Raw genomic sequence first — 23636 nt, forward strand, 5'->3', positions numbered from 1 at the left:
CAATGAGAGGTAGAGGTTGTTTTAAGCAATTCAAAACATTGACATAAGCCCATAAAAAATTGTTTCGTCTAATTTTATTAACCTACTACTTAATTAAAATATTCCTTATTTTTATAATCACGGATTTTAGTTACTATATTATTTTGCATCTTTGAATGTCTAGATTGACCGGCATAGCGAACTAAAATAGTATTATATCAATGTTAGTCATTATATAAGCGCTATCTAGGTAAAAATGCTGCAACAATTTGAAGTAGGTATACCACAGAGGTATACCTACTTAATATTTCTTTAAAATAATATTGTTTACTAGATGACCTGGTGAACTTCGTGTCACCCGATACTTATTTTTTTTATGTTTCTCGACGTTCCTTACTTGGACTAGGTACGATAGGTACCTAAATATTTCAAAACAAAAATGACCTTATCTGGCAAACGTTCTCGAGTTAATTAAGCGAGATTTAGGCCCGGATTCCTCTGTCGCTGATGTCGGTCGCGCGTACGAATATACGTTGTGTTCTATGAAGCACCATACTGTAACGCCGACATCAGCGGCGCGTGAGTTGGCGCGTGAGATGGCGCGCGTCGGTCTCGCGCATCAGCGCAGCGTACGTCGGTCGACTGACGCGCTATAGAACGCTATGAGCGTCCACGCTCTGTTCCCGATCATCGGCATGCGCGCGTACAGTCACCCGCCACCAATGATATTATATTATACAAAGTGGTGCTGACAATACGACAATAAATGAAAACACGGTCAATGCTATTTGATAGGAATAATTGTAAACGAAAAAAAAATCCTAACATCAAAAATTAAAAATTTCTAACAAACTACCTAATTAATAGATAGCATAAAATTAGAAAAGGAATAGAACACCATTTGTAAACATTAGTTCACTGACCTGTGATAAGAGCGGCAACAGCGCGGTCCTGTAGCGACTTGCTTTCTTGGCGCCATTATTATTAAAATTTAGTAAAAACAATTAAGTACACTGAATCACAAATGTATTAACTTAACAAGTTAACAATCAGGTAACTCGCACCAGCATATTATTTATTAATCAAATCAGGATCGATGTTCAATCACGTACAAGTCACTAAAGTTTTCGTTTTTCAATGTGGTCGCCATGAATTTGAATACACAAACTACACCGTCTTATAAGGTTATTTCTAACGTTTAACAAGAGGTCCCCATTCGCAGCCATGTGTTTTAATTTATTAAAAGATAATCTTCTCTTAATATATATAAATCTCGTGTCACAATGTTTGTCCTCAATGGACTCCTAAACCACTTAACCGATTATAATAAAATTCGCACACCATGTGCAGTTCGATCCAACTTGAGAGATAGGATAGTTTTTATCCCGGAAATCCCTCGGGAACGGGAACTATGCGGGTTTTTCTTTGAAAACGCGGGCTAAGCCGCGGGCGGAAAGCTAGTATTACTCTATTTTTTAAATGATCAATCGTATTAACAGCTGACTGACCGGTTGGCTTGGTTGGTAGTGGCCCTGCCTTCCAAGCAAGAGGTCGTGGGTTCGATTCCCACCCGAGGCAAATATTTGTGTGATGAACATTTTGTTGAACAGTTTGCTCTGTGTCTGGGTGTTATTTATCTATGTAAGTATATATTTAAAATTATATATGTATGTTTATCAGCCATCTGGTTTCCATAACACAAGCGAAAGCTTAGTATGGGATCAGATCGTGCCGTGTGTGAAAATTGTCCTGAAATATTTAGGTATTATTATTATTATTAGCTGTTGAGTAAACTTTTTTAATATGACCCCAAGAAAAAATCCAGTGGTGTTATACCGTTGATACCTAACAAACACGAGCTGCGGGCGGTGGTACGTCAAATGCGAGGCGGCACGGCGGCGGCTAAGCGCGCTAAGAATGTACCTACCTAAGTCCTGCAGCACTCGTGCGCACAGAGCAATGACGCGTGAATCGTCACAGGATTCCACCGACACACTGACCTACATTTGAAATCGCAAGTTTCGACAAGAAAACAAAGTAATAAACGACACTAGATTTATCTCTTTCGCACAAAGCAATTGGTACACGCTTTATGACTCTTATTGCTTAGACTTAAGGTATAATTTGCGATGAATCAAATGTAAAAATAAATTTGGCGAAAGTTTTCAAGTAGCGTAGTAGTTGGCAACGTGTCTTTTATGTGTTATCTTTTTATGTTTATACCGATGCGGCGGTCGACGGTCGTCAACCTGTAAGTATATGTCGTGGTCATATCGTAGATTTGATCATTTCATGATATGAGTGGCCATTTCACGAAATGGTCGCATATCGTGAAATGGCCAATTTAGTTTGGCCACATCATGATGTGGTTTGGGCAGATCAATGATAAGAAATCGTTTCACGATATGGCCAATTAACGCACGGTTTTTTCATGAAATGATCAAAATTATTTGATCATATCGTAAAATAGTTACATTAATCGTTGGTAGAGGCGCTGCAAGCTCTGTGTTTATGTGATAAGATGGCGGCCGCTGGCGAAAATTAAATTATTCGCAGTTAAAAACTTCATAATTCGTTTAAGAACAATATTATGAAGAAAGTCATAGCAAAGAATTTACGACGAAGAGGTACGAGTACTATGGAAAATGTGGATATCTTATATGTATTTAAGAAAAAATGCGACTTAAATAAAATAATTTAAGAAACTACTACTATATTATTATAATTGTTTGTTTTTTAAAAAGCGATCCGCTTCTGGCGTTGTTTATCAAAGTCTAACCTAACCTAACCAAACTGTTTTCTATTGCAAAAACGATTCGCTTCTGGCATTTGCCGGCCGCTGCCGCGGCACTAACTTAAATGACATTAAACAAGTTTTTAGAATATAGTTATTCTGAATTTTTTTAATATTTTATGGACTCTTTATATTTTATACGATCTGGCCAAATGTGGATGACCAAATCGTGAAACGTTGACGATTTAACGATCTGATCAAACTATGTTGGCCATTTCACGATATGCGACCATTTCGTGAAATGGCCAGTCATATCATGAAATGATCAAATCTACGATATGACCACGACATATACATCATGTTGCAAATTTAAAAAATGAAAAATAATTCCCTGTGACTAAACTACTGCGTATATTCAAATGATTTTTATACAGTAGACTGAGAATGTGTTGAGGTATGCGCAGTTTAATTTATTGTCGTATTGTCAGCACCACTTTGTATACAAACAAGAGATCGATACGCCATCAGTATATTATCATAGAGCAGTGTTTCAGGTGATTTTCTAACTTTGATAACAGTTCATCAAAAGTTTTTTACTTTCATTCTAAAATAATTAAAAAAAAATTCCTCGTCCGCTTTTCAAATAAAGTAGAAAATTCACCATTCGTCACCTTATCAGCAACAATAATTGGATAAATGTGATATCTTTTTTTTCTATATTGACGCCGTCTCCGCTTGCGTAAGTATGCTGCAGCAACTAAACAATTTATAAACGGGTTCTGAATAATAATAATATCCGAAATTCTAACTCTGTTTCACAAATCTACACGACTGTACCGTGGAGCAGTCAGTATCGCACTACGGATGTTTTCATTGGCGCTGATGATCAGCGCACTACGCGACTGACGGTACGCGAGTCGCGACCGACATCAGCGACAAAGAAATCCGGGCTTTATATATAAAATTTTAATTTTGTGACATCTCTTGGCTTACGAAATGTTTTTGCAATGTCTAATTACTTATACTTCAGTCACTTCAGTGTTGCTTCTGTGCCTTAAAGTTCTCGTAGTTACTAGAGATGTCGCTTGATGCATATTATATTAAGGGGAATAATAAAACAAGCAACTACAAAATAACTGAGCGACTGATGATGAGATAATGTTTTATTAACTTGAGCAGTATGAATTTGACGACAAAATTGGTTTATAATGAAATACAGATTAAAGTGGATTGTTATCAATCCATTTGAGATTTTAAAATTCTATCGGAACGACCCTTGAATTTTTCATTTATTTACATTTTCATTAATTTTGTTACTCAAAACTATAATTTACAGTTATTACTAGGTACCCTTATTTTAAACAGTTCCTACCATACATTCTGTCTTTCTGATTTTGATGCCGTGTTTTAATGGTTCAAGAGGAAAATTTTAGTTTAAAATTTGTTGGTATAGGTGGAAAATTAGTAAGTATTTTAAATAAAATTTGAGAATTCAAAATAACTGATTTTTCGTGGTATTAATGACATGACAGTTCAACATGAAGAGCAGTTTACAAAAAAATAATAATATATAGACTTATGTATATAATTTTTAAATCCATCAGTTTGGACCTTCACTCAATTGGTATCTAGAAGTTTGTAGTTCAACATTTTTTAGCCGCTCATATGCTTCAGAAACAAAAAAAGTCCCCTTGCTTTGTTCCGTGCATCCACAGTTGCAATAACACGATCGCAAATCTTGTTTCGTGCAACTGTGGTTGCAAAGCGACTTTCTTATTTCAATTGATTATAAACCTTATTTCAAACTCTCAGAGTCTAATTTTTACGTATTTAAACCAAAGACAACTAATTGATTCATCTATTTCTACCCAATACTACCAACCTTTCAAACAGAATTTTGAGTATATCTTAGTTTGTATCTTACGTGTCTTAGAAGGAAGTGTTAAAATATGCCGTAATTGTTGTATTTTATTGATTTCTACTCGTGTTTACTTACCAAATTGCTTCCATCTAACATGTATTTTATTGTTATAAAGTAATATTTTAGTGACCGTTGTAATAAATATGTAATTAAGACGACTTTAAAAGTTAGTGGACTTTAGACGATTTCATAACTTTTAAAGGTATACGGTAATCATATATTGTTAAAATAACACAGATTTGTATTGTATTATTTCAATAGCAATCGATTACAATCAATATATTTGAAGTACTCCTCACGCGGAACTCATAAATTAAGTTTTAATAGCGGTGGGTCGAACGCGCGGCGCACGTTCCAGAGCACTAGCAAAGTAGGCTACCTTTATTTTTTTCGGAAGCAATTTAGCGTATTTCATTTTTGCAACTGTGGTTGCACAAAGCATATGAGCGGATAGGTGAATCTATCGCATAGGTATTTCATAATAGGTATGCCCAAGAAACACTTACACAAGATTGCCACAGAATTTCCTTGTTTTAAACTTATCTTGAAATATTGTGAAGGCCGAAGCTATGATATAGATGCAATTATTTATTCAGCAAAAAAGGAATTAAAAATAAATATAAATAATAAGAAAGAGTTTATTCACACATACGTGATTAAACCTTATTAATACACTTTTAAAATACAAACTAAGATATTTTACAATGGTCGAATAAACAAATACAATGTACGTGAAATGAAACTAAATAAATAGGTAAATATGTAATAGAACTAAAGCTTTTTATATTACAACACATTCATGCGGGAACACTAAGCCCCGAATTGGCTCTGTTGGACACGCTGAAACAAAACAAAAAATAAGAGTTTTAATTTGTAGATTAACGATACCTACGAATTAATAATTTAAACGATTTTGAAAAACCTCTCTATCGTAGAGGAACCCCAGAGGAAGGAGATTTTTGAATTGACTCGAGCGTTTTAGATAAATATGCCTGAGGAGAAGTTACCTTACCTATATTGATAAGTATACCAGCCAGTATGAGCATTTAATGTATGAGGATGCGCTCAGGGGATTCGTTAAATTCATCGACTTACGTTAAGTTGTCGTTATCAATTTAGCGTAATTGGGACTTCTTTCTAGATTACTTTACTCTTGTAGATTATGAGTATAATGTAGGACGTAAAACGCCTTGTGAAGTAACACAGTGATTCTGTTTCAATTGGAGAGATGGCGCTACTTAGGAAACGAAATACTTAGCTGTCCCATATTGAGAACCATCACATAATGGGGCCCGCTCCCCTAATTAATCACCATAAAATATGTAGGTATCTGACGCGCTCGAGTAAACCAAAATCCTTCTTCCTCATCTTCCTAATTATCAAAAATAAACACGGAAATAGTCAGATATATCAGTGATCCTTTTTATAGGTCTCCTAAATATGAGTTTTTTTTATTTTAGAAGACGGGTAGACGCTACCCTCCACTTCAATGAGTGGAAATATTACAATGAATTTATAATTCATACTAGTTACCAGCTCACAGTTTTTAAGAATAAAGTAAACTAACATAAGAATAATATGATGCTTATCTTGAATTTTATAAATTACAATTATTATTATTACAAAATTTCTTTTCCTATCATTAATTGAATCTACCTACTCCAAGAGAATTCCGCGACGCGGACGTTACAAATCTTACGCAGGATTTTTTTTCCAATGTTACCTATATATTGTACTTGTATTTAACTACGACAATACCTACTTCTGCCCACACTAATGGATGAATATGGATTTTGGACACATCCATCTCGGATAAAATTGTAATAAGCATGCTTTAATTCATATGTACGTACTAAGACATTACGTACGGTAGGTAACCATCGCACTACTCTATTTATTTTTAACTTTTTTTTACGATAAGTACTTCAAGTGAATTTTTTCTTTTGTGCATTTGGATTCAAAATTACTTTTATAAGCACAAAGGAACGGCATGAGAAATAAAGATTGAAAAAAAAACAGATTCTCAAAAATCTAAATAAAATTTGTAGGTTTAACACTTTATAGCTGACTATAGCTAGGATCTATTAATTTCTTGCCGTTTTTATGATATTTTAAACACAGGTGATTTGTAACTCATAAAAAACTAAAACACTTTATTTTTTTATTCTGGAATCAAGTACTGAAAATTAGTGCTGCAGCTCTCAAGCCGCAGAATTCCTAAGTGGTGTCCCTGTTCAGCACACAAAATCACACTTTATTAATATTAATTTTTCTATTTTATATCGCAATTTCAATGTGTTTTTCTTTTTAATTTCTTTATTTATTATTAAGTGTTTCATGTGTGTTGAATTAAATGTCTTTTCTTTCTGTCTTTTCAAATATACTTAATTGACTCTTTGTATAAATTGTTGTGTTGGTAACGTAGTTGATTACTAACTACCTGTGCTGTGAGCATAGTATATAGGTATTGTATAAAAATGCTATGTAAAATGTAAAAATCCGTGTATTTGAAAATATTTTGCTTTATGATATTACTACACAAGCTCATAAAGTTAGGTGCACATTTACTCGATAGGATTTAAATTCGTTAGTGTGTAAGACGGTAAAAGTGGCTGGCAAAATCTGTTTCACAACTCGATATCACAATTTTTTAGCTGATAATTAATTTGATTAAATCCCGAACTCGATAGGAACTGATGAGACTAAAGAAGTCTAAATTAAGCCCAACTAGGGCTAGTACAAAGATTTTGTATTCTGATAATATGAAACCATATCCAATACATGAGAACAAGATGAAAAAAGTTACGCTACTAAATTTACCAAATACAAGAATGTAATAAAATAACATTAAAAAAAACATATGCTAGGCTAGAATATCAAAAATGACATTGTCAACTTTACCTTTTTCGCATCTCTGACCATAAAATCCGGTGCCTTCACATTTGCAAGTGAATCCTGGGTCCTGAACGGTCTGAATGCAATTTCCCCGGACGCAAGGCATGCGGGCGCAAACGTTTAAACTTCTCTCTGTTTGGGAAATCAAACACTTTACATGGTATGTTTTATAATGTCGATGAAAATGACAACAATGATATTAAACTTGTATTTTTAAATTATGTTGTACAGAATTTTACAAATTTTCAGCTGCATGGAAATTTATGTAGGTATCCTCACTTTTAGATATTATTTGTTTAATATGACCAAGCTAAGCATACGTAATAAATTAAATTATATACCTAGATATAATAATAATTAAGAGTACCTAGGCCTTAATAATTTCCTGTAGTTTTGATAGATTTTACAATTATTAATAATGTAGTAAATCTGTAATATGATAAATTTATAAATACAAGCTTTCGTAGTACAGCAAATACTTATTATTCTATCTCAAAAGTTCTTGTTTAAAGTATTATATTACTAGTTACTACTAGTCTAGTATTCAATTATCTGTTATATATACCAACACTTGAATACTTCGTAAATTCGCATGACCTAAGAATTTTTACGCTTAAGTACATCTACTTTTATAAACCTTATAAAAATAGACTTATTGAGCGAAATTCAAGCCTATTGATAGCTATTATCTTCCGGATACTCTAAACGTATATGTGCACTAGCACTGTGGTATTGGATAACGAGCTTCAATTGACCTAGGCAAAATATGCCAAACGCGTGTCAAGGGCCTCTGTGCAGTATTGTGATCATAAGTGCAACTAGTACCATCGGATATTGAACACGACAGAAACGAAACAGGTCAATCGCGCAGATTATTTATTTAGTAACTAGGTCACATTTATACCACATCCGCCGATTTACACCTCGCCGCTGTGAAATGCAATGTGCAATGTGGACGCATTAGGCAATTATTCTATCAGATATATCGTTAAGAAGCTCTGTAAATCGATTAAATCAATCAAATGGGTGGTTTAGTTGCCATGCCAGTCTGTCTCTTCTTCACGCCAAAACCACTGAACCGAAATCGAACCGATGAAAGTTTATACATAAAAAGTGAGACCTGAGAAAGGCCATTGGATAGATTTTATCCCGGAAATACCACAGGATTATGTTTTTCTGAAGTGAATAAGTGATTTTTTTTATTGCAGTTGCTCCTTATTAGAAGGTACCTACGCAATACGGTACCAGTTGCTCCTCTGGCTTATTAGTGTCGCGAGTCCGAATCGCATTTTTCGATTCTCTTTCCAGGTAATAAGTATTGTATTTTTATCATCATCACTCCGTTATGTTCTCACTGCAGAGAAACAAAGAGGAGCATGCGGAGAGGATCTCGCTAGCTTTATTCCAATTACGTAGTCCGCAACAACTTAAGCGTGTTTAATATGATCTATTGCTTTAAAACTCTTCCTTGGTACAGTGGTTGACGCGTGAGCGTAGTACCGAGGGGTCCTGGGTTCGATTCCCGGTGGAGACGAAGAAAAAAAACGTCTCAGTCCGGCAGGACACAGAAGGCGGATCACCTACTTGTCCCTAAAGAAAATCCATCAGTGAAACAGATGTATAATGCATCTGCCCCTTACCCCACTAGGGGATATGTGACTTCACTTTGCTTTAAAACTATTGATGGCAATATTTACCTCTAAGAGCATTCATGCAGACCTTCCGTGTTCTGTAAATGTACTCGGTTTTACACCCATAGCCGCATGTGCAAGTTGTACCGTATATCTTGCAGCCCCGCTGCGTCTGATCCGGTTCGCATGCTTGCACGCTCCCTGTAACAATATGCGCTTTAGTTAAATATATTATTAATCTGAACCTAAATATACAAGTACCTACTAGCTTTCCGCCCGTGACTTCGCCCGCGTTTTCAAATAAAAACCCACATACTTCCTGTTCCTGTGCGATTTCCGAGATAAAACCTATCCCATGTGTTAATCCAAGTTACTATATATGTAGTATTTGCGTGAAAGAGTAACAGACACACACACATACACATCATCACAAACTTTCGCATTTATAATATTAGTAGGATAGGATAGTAGGATAAATACCTCAAAGGTGACTGAATACTGATATGACTGACATAGTGATCTATCAAGGCACAGCCCAACCCACGGATCGGGCTGATAAGTGCTTGAAACTCGCTCTGTAGTTGTGGGGTTCGATCCCCGTAGATTTTAATAAAAATCACATCTCGGTAATAAATGCATTCCAATTAAAAAGGATACTCGGAAAATTATTTATTCGATTAACATTTATGTCGTCGTCGTCAGCCATTGGACGTCCAATGTTGGACATAGGCCTCCCCCAAAGACTATATTGCGATGTACAGTTATTTATTTAAGTACTTTCTATGATTGTGAATCGTCTGCAGAAAAATAAATACCATGGACTCGGGTGCTGATTTCCCTACAGTTAAAACCGCAAGAAATTCAGAATATAATATATTCTAATAGTAACATAATATACATATATTAAAACACAAGTAACCTAATTTTACACTGGTTATAAATAATATATTTGCCAATAGATATGCAGTGCGATATTTTATAACATTCACCAAAAATAGAAGATACTTGTTTCATATTGCACTGAAAGTACATCTAAGGCTTTAATAACTAAATACACGGTTTTATAAGTCCTGAAGACATATCCACGTCTTAGGTCAACGTAGGTCAACGGGAATTCAATTCATAAATAAGTAGAACATTATTTATTAAATCATGCATTTATAACATTCGCTTTAGGATGTTTTATCTCGGATACTTCCGCTTAAATGCTTTTTACATCCTTTATATTAAATTACCATAGATTATGCTATTATCAATAATATTATTGTACATGATGTTTGAAATTAGTACTTACCTAACTACACACAACAACAGCAAAATTATTTTTTATATTATCATATTATTTTAAATAACATACCTAGGAATATGATTAGACGAAACGATGCCAATAATTGGTTTCAATTATTTTATTTATACCGGTATAAGTAGGTAAGTGTAGAATAGAGCAATGACTCTCTACTATCTATCTATTCTCAGTTAGTCTTTTGATTATTTTACACTGATAATATAAAAAAGTTATATTTTATATTTAAATGCGCTTGTTTTACGCATAGTAGAAAACTCTTGATACATACGAGCTTTATAATAATTCCACAACTTGTGCTGGCTTAAAGGGCATAAGAGTTCATAAAAACAATAATTATTCTAACTCGTTTGTTACCGTATTTTCTTTAATTGAATAATTTAGTACGAGAATGCATTTGAGCTTATTTCGTATTCTCGCCGTTCGCCCGTGTCAAAGTTGTAAATTTGTTATAGTTAAACACTGTAATGGAACAACTGTAACAGCACTATATTAAAACTTTTACTTTATAAACAAAAACAATTAGTTGTTAAGGTTTGTTGACCTATCTACATAGTTACATTGCCTACTGCTTCGAAGAAGTAAAATAAATATTGTTTTATTTGAAGAAACAGCTATGTTTAATCGTTAAGTGCTAGTGTTTTCACTATCTATTACCAAATTATTTTGCCTGTTAAAGCACACTATTAAAAGAACTTTTGATTATTAAAATAAATAATTAATATCAATGGGTAAGTTCTAGAAGCTATTCGTTGTGTATCAAAGGATGTAATTTTTTTTTTAAATAAAATCTCATAAATTAACAATAAATGCAATTAAAAAGATTGTGAAGAAGATTTAACATATTACAGATTTGATATGTAACAGGACCTTGGCATACCAAAATTATAATAGAACTGATGCTTTAAAGATTGTCCGAAATCAAAATCACCAAAAAAGAATGGTCAAGCAATGCATTAGCAATTCGCGTATCAGCGTTAACAATTAGAACATTTCTAGATCTAGAAACGGCCCATTTACGAAACGAGTGCGGTAATAAAAAGTGTTCGCGAATCGCTTACTTACATTGTAAATACACGATCAGGGTGATAAGGAGCGCTAGCCTCAGATGCATTTTAGTGTGCTATTCAAACGGCTGCTGGGTTCCTACTGATACCATACTTCCTCTGTAAGTGTGAACGGCCGTCATATCACCCCGTATCTATAGTAAACTACGACCTCCAGATCTCAATGCTCGCTCTGTGTGGATAAACAATAACCCTTTTTTATAATCTTCCAATAAATATATAGGCCACTGATAATGAACATCTACGTAAGATGTTAGACGCTGGAAGCTGTTTTGTGAGAGCTCATTTCATAGAAATTTGTTTATCTGTCTTGCGCCTCGCTGATTAAAAACGTTACACCAACATGGAGTTTATTATTTTATTATTGTTTTGTCTAGTCTTATCGTTTTGGCTTGGTTTAAGTGTTTATTTATTTATTTACGGCATACGCCAAACCATACAATATACATAAAACTTAATTGTAAACTTATCACTATGATCATTTATAATTGCCTTTAGGTCTGCTCCGAGTACCTAAGTATTCGCTTCTACACAAGTCGATATTGTCTTGACACATCCATAATGCAGAACATTATTTGATCTTGTTATAGGAAATATAATATTATCATCTCAGTCTTTTCAAATGAAAATTCTTTATCTTATATTTATGTACACTCATTTTACTGTTATCAGGTAAAAGCACAGTATTACAATATAATTTGTAAAAGTATGTAAAAGGAATGCGAAAGTTAAGTAGTACCTACGAAGAAGCTCCTATAGGTAGGTATTCCATATTTTAAAACTCTTTTAAAACTTATAAGTTGGAAATATACTTTCTATATAAAGAATACCAGAAAATATAGTTACAATGAAAATGATTTGTAAACATAATATTTATTCTCTTATCAAATTAGAGTCCAGTGACACTTTTTTCCGAATAACTTTTTATCGGATAAAATGTGGCAATGAAATTGTTCTTCAAACTTAAGGTCAATGTCCTTAATAATTGCACTATAATTATTATTAAGGAGGAATTAATAACTGCCCACTTCATACTTAACATTGTATTACGCTTAAGATTGTGATAGTCTTTATAAGATTCTTCCAGTGGAGATCGTCTCTAGGTAAGTCTCTAGGTATATGTAACAATCTTTATACATATATGTATGTATATAAATCTCTATCTCCCTTCCCATTCCCATCACGCGTGAACGGGTAGACCGATTTCGATGATTCTTTTTGAAGTGAAATTTCTTTAGGCGCGTTGAAAGTAAATTTTCAAGGTTATTTACGTCAAGGAGTAACGTGACGATTTTGGTATCTTTCAATTTTGCTTGCACTTCTGACACGTGTGCTCGGCTTTTTGATGTGTTTGTTGGGAGAAGGATCTTATGAAAAAAAAATTCAAGAAATTGGTTAAAAATTCAGAAAATGCTAAAACCTAACGGCCTTAACTATCATGGGTTTGATAATGTCACGAGGGCATGACAACGTTTTTTTGGTCAGCTAGTTTATTTCAGAAAATACTTAATTGATGTCTCATATTGGTTCCAAAAACCGAATGAATAATCATTCCTATACAAAACTACATACTTAATATTTCCTATTCTACAGTACAAGATAGAAGAAGGTATTATTTATTAATTAACGCCTTACCGGTCGGCGTTCCATTCAAAGACATTCCTGATGTATGGCAGCAGGGAGGATTGCCGGGAATTATGGATGTCAGCTCGAGATGAAGATGAGTATTAATTCAACAGACAATAAGGTGCCATCCAAATTGAACCGATCAGAAACTATTATGGGTCATGAACTTGTAGGGGCTTGTTATGTGCGGGTGTAATAAAAGATGAATAACTACGCAAAAGGTTATATTTCGTTAACTACATATATTTATCCGTATGTAATTAATATTCGACCTAATGCGACCCACCCGCGTCCCGACAAGCCCGTAACTGTCTGTGCATAGCGCACAAACTGTTTATATATGAGTTACCGTGTGAACTTTCTTAGCGTTACACTTGAAATTCGATAACTCATAAATTGGCTTGTCGACGCTACATCATTCCCCCCTTAAAAAATAAAAAGGGTATACAAGTAAAAAAAACTTACAATTAAACTAAACAATAAACAGATGGGTGTATATAAAGTGTCGCTATATAAGGTTACAAAATGTTTACAATATAAAGTATAAAAAAATGTTCACAATATAAATCAATCATAACGTATACAAGTGGTTAACAGTTAACACCTAATTTCGTTAAACTATTTATGTTATCACAAAAACTCGGTTGGGTCTTCTAAGTGGCGTGCGATAATTGTTACACGTCATCTAACACTTAGTAACATTAACATTTCAAATCCCAATACGTTTTTCTTAAACTTGTATCGTTTAATATTACAAAGGCTATTACTATACACTCATAAGCCATAAATCAAAAGTACTTAAATTTCTAAGTAGAATTTTCATTCATTTTTCACATTTCATTTCAATAAAAACTCACAAACATAAATTTGAAATACCATACTTAAAACGTTAAACCATTAACAATGAACTCGTTTCAAATTTCATAAGTGCTATTATTTATTAAATACGATGTGTTGATTACTAAGTATTTATTATACATTTCTCTTATATGAATACTTATAATTATCGTAATTCTAATAAATTTAAAATAGTTGAAACAATTACAAATACAATACTATTACCTAAATCGTACTGGTAATCGTATAGCTCTTCCACTACGCGTGGTATGTGTATTAGGCAATTCGCTACTTGGAATTTGTAATGGAACCTCAGTATCTGCCCCAGATGTCGTATCACTATCATCATTCAAATAATATGCAGGTTTTAGACGGTCTACAGATATTCTAACTTTCCTGCCAGTCATTTGAATGTAAAATACCTTTTCCTCTCGACTCAGCACACGATAAGGACCGTCGTATGTTGGTTGTAGAGGCTTACGCACTGCGTCGTTTCTTACAAAAACATAATCGCATTTTTCTAAATCGGGGTGAATAAATATGTTCCGTCTTACATTCTGCCTAATAGCTACTGACTGATATTTCCTAATAGTATCTCGTAATTTACTTACATACTCAAGACTGCTATCTATTTCAAAACTACACTCACTCGCGGATCGGTTATTTTTCGACACTGGTAAAATTAAAACATTTCTGATTGCGCCGGTGTCCACTAAAAACTTAATAGATGCTGCTTCCGCCACACACAAGGTTGAAAGCACTTGCTGGCATTGTTCTTATAGCGGTAATGGTAATAACATAACCAATTTGGTCTTCTCTGTTTTGATATTCCTGCACGATCGTGATTTTGAGATGCGGAACGATGCGTGCTATTTCCATACCTTCGACCGCTAAACGATTTGCCTCTCGAGCCTGCACATTCCAGCTGGTTTACCCGCTGCTTTAGTTGTGCTAACTGCTCGAGAAGGGTATACTGTACCGACGAAACTGCTCTTACTGGAACTGCCGGATTCATTTTATTGTTAACAAACGATATCTATGCAATTCACTATAATAATGTTCACTTTTCGCCGGGAGTCACCAATGTAGGGTCTTGTTATGTGCGGGTGTAATAAAAGATGAAATTACTACGCAAAAGGTTATATTTCGTTAAATTACATATATTTATTCGTATGTAATTAATATTCGACCTAATGCGACCCACCCGCGTCCCGACAAGCCCGTGACTGTCTGTGCATAGCGCACAAACTGTTTATATATGAGTTACCGTGTGAACTTTCTTAGCGTTACACTTGAAATTCGATAACTCATAAATTGGCTTGTCGACGCTACAAACTATTAACAAAGGTGCTAAAGGTCCAAACTATTGTTCATCTTGTAATAAAATTCGTCTTGTTTACCAATACTTTAAAAAAATCGATGAAAAAATTTCTAGACAATAATTAAAATAGTCCATAAATAATTAGATGTACAGTACAGTTTTGTTTATAATAGTTTGCTAAAAAAAGATGGGGTACCTAATAAGTGAATATAATAAATGGCCATCTATCATCCGTATTACTAGCAGATCGATCAATCACATTCCTTTGTGAGGATTTCAGCTGTAGAGTGCAGAGTGGCTCGACACGAGTTGTACATTCAAACTCGTTTATTCTAAAACTCACACCAAGAATCAAGATAGAAAAGCCACGTAAAGCAGCGAAAACAATAAAACGAAGCTAAATAGCGTAATATATTACCCAACACTTGACAGTTTCAGTATTACTTACATTATTGCAAGCATTATAACCTGGATAAAGCAAGGAATTTTTTTATATACTTCAAGTATAATTATGTTTTTATTCAATATTTTCTTTGTTAAACGACCTTTGTGAAATTTTCTTCTGAAAGGTAGCTTGTTGTTGGGATAAAAGGTGAGCAAACGCTGAGCCTGCAGCATCTTTCATTCTTGGAGAAATTCAAGCGAAATGCTTCAACTTATGTTTTAAATTTTTTTCATAGCTAGAGGCCCTTTATTATGCAATCTTAAATTATTACCTTTGAAATATTATTTTGTAAGAAGTTTTCAAGAAGAAAATTGCGTATATTTATGTCCGTAGATTTATAGGAATACCTAACATTCTTCAACTTTCAACGTTCTTTCTCAACGTTTCTCTTTACTTCCACGATTGAATTATTATTTAATAAGGTCACTCTGCAGCGGGAGTAATCCAGGTAAAATGGAAATAAAAAACCAAGATTATGATAACTTTTATTTTTTTTTAAATCACATTGCACATCGCTATTAGCGATATATCACATCATTATTGAGAAATTAATGTATAATATTTGCTAAATAAAAAAATAATATGCCTCAGTTTTATCAAAGGCATTCTTTATAAAAAATGTAGGTATCGCATATTTCAAAGTAGGAGGTGTTTTGGTAACATAAAACTCTGACTATGATTTATCATTTTTTCCTAAATAGGCTGTAGTTTGTCTGCATAGAAATACTTCACATATCTACAAAGTTACAGTCCCATCTTTGAGAGGATGATGTATTTTTAATACTAATTAATTAATACGCAAATTAAACTAGACAGTTAAAAATAGCTTATTTTATGTAAGTAAACTTAGCCTTGTTTCTATACTTTTCTTGAACAATAATTTAATTCGGCGTTGAGACATACGATTCGAAGAACGATTGAATGTAAACGTCTTAGTTAAAAAACATTATTAATTAATATTTACACTAAACACTATAACTATCCTAATCTTCTTCGGCCAAATAAAATCAAAGACAGAATAAAAGTTTTCCTCAGCCAATTTGCGATTCGTTTCTTTTTAATTTTTATTTGCATTACTAAACTAACATATGGTTATCAGCCTTTATAAGGAAAAATATTTGCATTTACATGAAACATATTATATTTGGTGCTGCGGTCACGATGGTACTAAGCCATTTGAGATGTTGTGTAGATATTAAAGAATGGAGCATCTTTGCCTTCCTGCAGCCAATTTTCAGGAGAGAAGTTGTTATCTTTCTTCTCGACGATGTGGAATGTATAAGCGTGTCGGCTCTTGTCAGACTTATTGTGTGCACTCTTGTGTACAACGTTGCCGTGCAATAAGATGCAGGTACCTATAAAGAAGAGTCATAGATAATATAATAATATGTTAGATTATTAGGTAAAATTCAATTGAAGCGTTTACATGAAACAATACCTAAGGAAGATTAGATTCGATACAAATGTGAAAAAGAAAGTTTTCTAGCAGAGCAAATAACAAATACCTAACTTTGCTTTTCAGGAAATATCGATTAGTGGTTTCTGATTGAAATCCATGCCCCATAGGTACTCTAAAAAATATGAAACTCAGACAAACAAACAAACAATCAAAACTAATATAAGTAAAAAGTGGTGTTATGCTTTTCCTTGTGATAATCATGTTTCAAACGGATAATTATACCTTTAGTAACTGCCACTGGTATAAAGCTTGACTGCGGGTATACTGGAGCCGGTTTATCGTACTCGAGGGTGTTGTTCTGCGTTTTAATTAATCGTCGATGCACTCCAGATTTGTGGGAGCCAGGTGCTATCCACAGGCAACCGTTCTGGACGGTGGCATCTTGCAAGGCAATCCAGAAACCCAGGGGAGGCACCGGCTCCGTGTGTAGGTAGGTTATGTCTTGATGTGCTATTACTGAAATAGTGTGAAATAAACCATTAATTTTGACCAAGTATCAATTGAAACGTAGGTAAGGAAGGATGCGATTAAATTTTTATACAAAAACTCTGTAGATGGTAGAAGCGAAAACATTCGGTTCTTTTTCATGTTAAATATTTAATAATATGAAAATTTGCACCTTTTGATATATATCAGGGATAGGTAGAAGATAAGGATCATTGATGTACCATTTCATGTGTAAGGATCGTTCATGAAGAATTGCGAATCACAATTGCAGATGAAATTGCACGAACTAAATAAGTAGTTAGATGTGGATTTCCAGCCCACACACTAATCATAGAAATTACTGTACAATTCTGCAAAAGGTTAGTAGGCAATTTGTGTGGGAGCTGAATAGTTTTAGTCGATTTAACTTGAGACGATGATTACCTACTTCGAAAGAACTGGGGTATGTAATAGTGCACCATCAATTGGCGATCTGATGAATACCTATATAATAATAATCTTACATCTTATAAATCTGGATTCTTTTAAACCTATAAGATTAATAAATTGGTTACGCACCTTCGCCGCCCACACCAGGGTTCTTATAGATGTACATGCTTTGCACCACTGCTGGTTCCTTGAAGCCCAGTTCGCGACATACGGCCTTAACACGATCGCTATAGGTGTAGCATCTGAAGATTGGGTGCTGAAGATGGAGAGCATGGCCGACCTAAAATTTAACATTACGTTATCCCTTAAAATGTGTTTTTTTTTTGGTAGGTATAGTCTTAAACTACAATACATTATAAAAGGTGGACGAAGACAAAGGAGACGTTTCTGAACCAATATGATTTCATAAATAAAAAAAGGAACGAGTGTTTTTTACACATTTCAATTGCTAGACCTCACTTCTACTTTAATCCCACGCTTTAGAACTTGAAGGAGCAAATTAAGCAGTTTTTCGCAGTGATTTGCCGTCGTAAAGTACCAAGATTTAGAACAGTCGCAACAAAAAAAAAGTTAGATATTTAGGTCTTTTTACTTTGAAGAATGTCAAACACACCGCCGCGGTGTGAGGTGACTATCTTTATGATGAAAGATAAGCTAAATTATATTTATATATTTTCTAGCGAAATTATAGTGAAGAGCATTATAATTTCGCTTCATATGATTATAATAAGAACCACTCCTATCAGATTTCCTACACATACATCTGTGTTATATTATTAAATTAAACACGAGGTATGCACCTGCAGCAAGCGCGGATTTTCCTGTATATTCTCTGTACCTATATTATTTGAAAAATGACATCGCAGTTAATTTGTTGGTTATTGCTAAAATTTAATGCAGGAGTCGTGTAATACAAGTAGGCAAAATTATTTTTATCTACATCATAATAACGAATTTATGGAAATTTAGTATTATATTCAACTCCATTTGTACCTACTAAAATCTTAATAAAAAAAAAACAACTGTAGGCTTCCTTCTTACGTAATTTCTACATAGGAATGTGTATGATAGATAACTATACAATGCAAACATTGGTTTGCTGTTACAACTTACACAATAATACCCTATTTCGTTCTTACCTTATTAAGAGAAATACTGGGATCAACTTTAAATTCCCCATTTTCTCCGAGAGCGTCGCTTTCGAAGAAGTACCTTATTTTATCGTTACTTTCCAAGAAATACGTGTCCTTATGTTCCTGAAAAGAGAAATTATTTGTCAAAAATTATGCGAAAGTGTTTTAATATATCTGGATATTATAATATGTAGGTAATATAATATTATATGGGTAATAACATAAGCACAGTTGTTCTATTTTCATAGAGTCTATTGTATTCCAAAAGATTATACAATTTTTCAGTAGTACATAGCAAATACTTATTTTTTCTAGGTATAATTTATTTTTAATATCCAAAGCAAAAACAAAACCCACGGATAGACCCTCCAGACTCCAGTTAGAATTAGTTGGATAAAGTCCAATCGTAGTTATAAGGGCTTCTATGAAGACTTTCACATCGATGATAACCAAGATATGGAATCATGCAACATACAAATAAATATAAATTATTAATTATTTCAAAGATTCCGTAATAAAACTATAATTCGCATATTCACCCATATACTTTAAGAACAATTAAATAATTTATTTGCTTTAAATATCAATACGATTCAACAAATAACGACGAACAATAAGGAACGAATAAACGATGGAACCAATAATCATAAATTATTAGTCATTTCATATTATATTAAAAAGATTCCGTAAAAAAATCTATATTTCGCATATTCACCGATATACTTTAAGGACAATTAAATAATTTCTTTACTTTAAATATCAAAATGATTCACCTATTGCCCAATAATACCAAGGTCCAAGGTTTTATTAAAGTACCTAATTGAATAACATATTTGTAATTCTGCTCAAACTAAAAACTACGTTTAGGTTTCTGTGAAAATTAGGTTTTATAATCAGGTATTACATAGTACATTTTACTACAGAATTGAAATTAATTTATTCTGTGTTATTATATTTATTAATTATTTACATTTCATTGCATTTTAATTATTAAGCGGCGTCTTTCAGTAATGTTATATTACTAACCGTGTACACATGTGTGTATTTCATATAATTTTAATATACCTAGTTACATCATCCATTTTAAACGCTGCAATTATCGACTATGAAAGCTTTTAAAACTTAATTGATGTTGGCGGAATATTAATAAAAGCATGTTAATGAATCTGTTTTCATATGTATCCGTAAAATTTAACCTAATTAGATTATCTTCCAATTAAATTTGATATCGATGGCGATTTCAGGCGAAATCATTTCGTATAAATCATGATAGAAACAACGTTTTAAAAAGCCTTACTAATTGAATTATTTTGAATGATTTATTAATAAGCCCATTAATTAAATACTAAATAAAAATGTTGAATTTTAATCTACATTAAATAGATTAGAGCTCATTAATATGAGATTTTATATTATGAAATTAAATTACAATTTGTATCGTGTAATCCACTTAGTATACTCCTAAGACGATGGAAATAAGATAAAATATGTAACAAAAAATGTTTATGTGAGGTCCCCGCTGAATTTTCTTATTTTATTATTTACACGAACTGTGTTAATATTACTATAGTTTTCTATATGTAGCCATAACAAATAACATGGACATAGCTGGCTATAAATAGGCATTATGGGTCAAATGAATTTGTTATAGGTAAAAAAATGTTTTTTTCAGAAATATGTATCATATAAGTGCTATTATAAGTGCTATATACAATAGACGGTGAAGTAACTATAATAATTAATAATAATATATGTCTATTAACAAAATGAAAATTATATTTTCCGAATCCTATTTTGGTAATGCATATTCTACAAAATACGTAAAATTGCAACTAAGTAATACCAGAGATTACAACATTTAAGAACATTTTTTATACCAAGTGCATCGATTCAGCATAATATGTTGATTGTTGAGTCTTACCTACCTATATTACAAGTCTGTCTTATACATTTATGATGACGATTTTCAATAGTGGGGATAGTATATCAGATTCCGTTAACAACAGATAAGTTGAAAATTAATAGTACCTGGTTATTGACTGTGGAGAAGACCGATTTGCGAGAACTTTCATCAATTTGTTGTGTTATTTCCAGGCCCGCCGCTACCAGCTCGTCGCATTCGGCCGGCTTCAGGAAATCCTCGAGCACGACGTACCCGTCTTGTTCTAACTGTAATAAACAGAAATTTCTTTTAGGAAATATGCGAGTAGTTATGTTACACGTATATAGCAATAGAGCTTGATGGTATCTTGTCGAATATTTGGAAACACGAACAATTTTATCGAGTGTATACTTTTAATATCTTTAACAAACGTACATAATATAATAACCACAAACAAAGTGTAAACCATACCTATTAATATAAAATCGTTTCATATTATATCTATTTAAAGATTTCTACCAAAACTATTATGCGTCCATACGATGTATGTATGTTAAAAAATTGGGAGCCGCACTGAAACTGTTTACACATGGTCTAAGTTTAACTACCGCCCCCACGTGGTGACTATTTCTTTCGTCGTTATTTTTGTGCTTGTGTTCAATTGACGACGCGGGGACTTCAATTAATAGTTGGGCAATCACACTGCAGTGGAATTTCATAAGCCAAATAGCTCATTACTTTATTGCTGACTAGTATACGTTGATATGGAAACCTATCCATACAATGCTCTCTTAAAAAGGGGTTAGTTCATGCAAAGCAAATTGCATGTTAATTGAGGATTATGCATCGTATACGATGCGTTTTCACGATATTGCGTTTTTAATAAGACCGTTCCGTTTCAATGTTTTGCAATAAATTAATTTACGCTAGCACGAACTTCGCTTATAAAGTGCGGTGTTAACAGGAATAGCTTGTTGACCGCCGCTCCAGAGAGCACGTTTGTTTAACGAAAAATATTGTACCGTGACATCGGTGATAGCCTTCACACTGTCAAATGCAAACACTGCATATTGAAGTTGAAAATAGCCTGGGTTTGTACAAACAAGCAGACATCAGCAGTATTCAATACATGTTGCAATCATTGCACGGTTGCACCTAAAGATAGATAAACGATAAAGTAGAGCAAATGGGCCAAACTCGATTGTTACATATAGCATTTAATTAATTATTATTACATATAATATCATGTAGACAAACAGCCAACGAAAACAATATGTTTTTGTTTTATTTACATTTTTCTTTGTGTTTTATATAAAGAAGGACTCACCAAAATTAACGGGTAAGTAGGGAACTAGTAAAGATGTAGGAACAATACAATAAAAATAACTGATATACTATCTAATATAATAAATCTAGCAAAATCTCAACCAGTTGACCTAAACAAATTGTTGTTTCATTACCAAGGTAAATTAAATTATAGGAATTTTTTTAACTAGCTGTTCTCCGCGGTTTGACCCACATTGTTCAGCTCCTGTTGGTCTTAGCGTGATGCTTAGATTAAGGATTGGTCTCCGGCGCTACGACGCGCGCGCGCGGAGACCAATCCTTAATCTAAGGCGTGATGATATAAAGCCTAGCTTTCCTTGCTAAATGGGCTATCTAACAACGAAAGAATTTTTCAAATCGGACCAGAAGTTCCTGACTTTAGCGCGTTCAAACAGACTCTTCAGCTTTATAATATTAGACATTATGAAATTTGATCTAATTATACACTATTTTATAATAAGTATAATCGGTATCGTTGTATAACTCGGTCAACGTATGAGATTTAAATTGGTTTTATTAAAATTCAACTGAGTGGTTTCTAGGAACATACAATGATTTGAGGTAATTAATAATTATGCGCGACTACCTATTTGTGAAAAAGTAAATATTGTAGGTCCTCTTTCGTTTGATTGTTGATGTATCTACATACCGGATCTAAAGTCCGGGGGTGTAAATTGTAATTTTTTTGCAGATAATATAAGATACGTAAGGATTATGTAATGGTATCTAAAATTGATTTAGATAATTTGGACATTATAAATAGTCATATTATTAGTCATATTGACAATCATCTCTATCCTGCTTCCTACCTAGGTAGCTTATACCTAGGTAATTAGGTATAATCTCATAAAGTAAACATTAACTCAGAACAGTATGAATAGACCTCGCCTACAGTTTTGGCGGCAATTTCAGTTTCCTTTTCAACATAAAATTTTTGGCAGACCTTTCAAAATAATAATATGTTTATCGAGCTCTTGGAAATTCTATATAACTCTAGAAGATCTACAAAATAAGAGGAGAATAAAATAATGTTATTTAGTATAATTGGTTACGAAGGTCGGGACCGCTTAACGATAGAAAAAGTATTTTTAAAACTATGCATATTCTTTCTTACAAGACTTTGTTTGATTTTTAGATACTTACATCATTATAATGATAAACAAATATAAACGAATAATTATTAACGTTTATTGTAAAGATT

The 23636-nt window shown here is 33.2% G+C and overlaps 2 protein-coding genes across 2 annotated transcripts in view; both read right to left on the reverse strand.

The window, feature by feature from the left end:
- Positions 1-5254: 5254 nt before the first annotated feature.
- On the reverse strand, positions 5255-11653 carry LOC123705478 (cubilin-like). Its single transcript, XM_045654261.1, has 4 exons — positions 11529-11653; positions 9227-9361; positions 7536-7661; positions 5255-5474 (listed from the first exon to the last, which is right to left on the reverse strand). The coding sequence occupies exons 1-4, from the start codon at positions 11575-11577 to the stop codon at positions 5416-5418; spliced, it is 369 nt and encodes a 122-aa protein (XP_045510217.1). The 5' UTR covers positions 11578-11653; the 3' UTR covers positions 5255-5415.
- Positions 11654-16231: 4578 nt separating this feature from the next.
- Positions 16232-23636, reverse strand: part of LOC123705328 (phytanoyl-CoA dioxygenase domain-containing protein 1) — a 9002-nt gene continuing 1597 nt past the window's right edge. The window contains exons 2-6 of the mRNA XM_045654070.1: positions 21256-21396; positions 19234-19350; positions 18224-18374; positions 17441-17674; positions 16232-17114 (exon numbers count right to left, since the gene is read on the reverse strand). Coding sequence (XP_045510026.1) covers positions 16927-17114; positions 17441-17674; positions 18224-18374; positions 19234-19350; positions 21256-21396 — 831 coding nt within the window. The 3' untranslated portion in view covers positions 16232-16926. The remainder of the gene's footprint in view (positions 17115-17440; positions 17675-18223; positions 18375-19233; positions 19351-21255; positions 21397-23636) is intronic.

Source organism: Colias croceus, chromosome Z (genome assembly GCF_905220415.1).
Source record: "Colias croceus chromosome Z, ilColCroc2.1".
NCBI lineage: Eukaryota > Metazoa > Arthropoda > Insecta > Lepidoptera > Pieridae > Colias > Colias croceus.

Bases quoted from the DNA above. Each gene is read 5' to 3' on its own strand.
- LOC123705478 (XM_045654261.1), bottom strand. From the start codon at position 11,577: ATGCATCTGAGGCTAGCGCTCCTTATCACCCTGATCGTGTATTTACAA. The intron at 9,362-11,528 runs GTAAGTAAGCGA...ATATTGTTACAG, and splicing joins CCTGATCGTGTATTTACAAT to GGAGCGTGCAAGCATGCGAA. The intron at 5,475-7,535 runs GTAAAGTTGACA...GTTTTGTTTCAG, and splicing joins TGGTCAGAGATGCGAAAAAG to CGTGTCCAACAGAGCCAATT.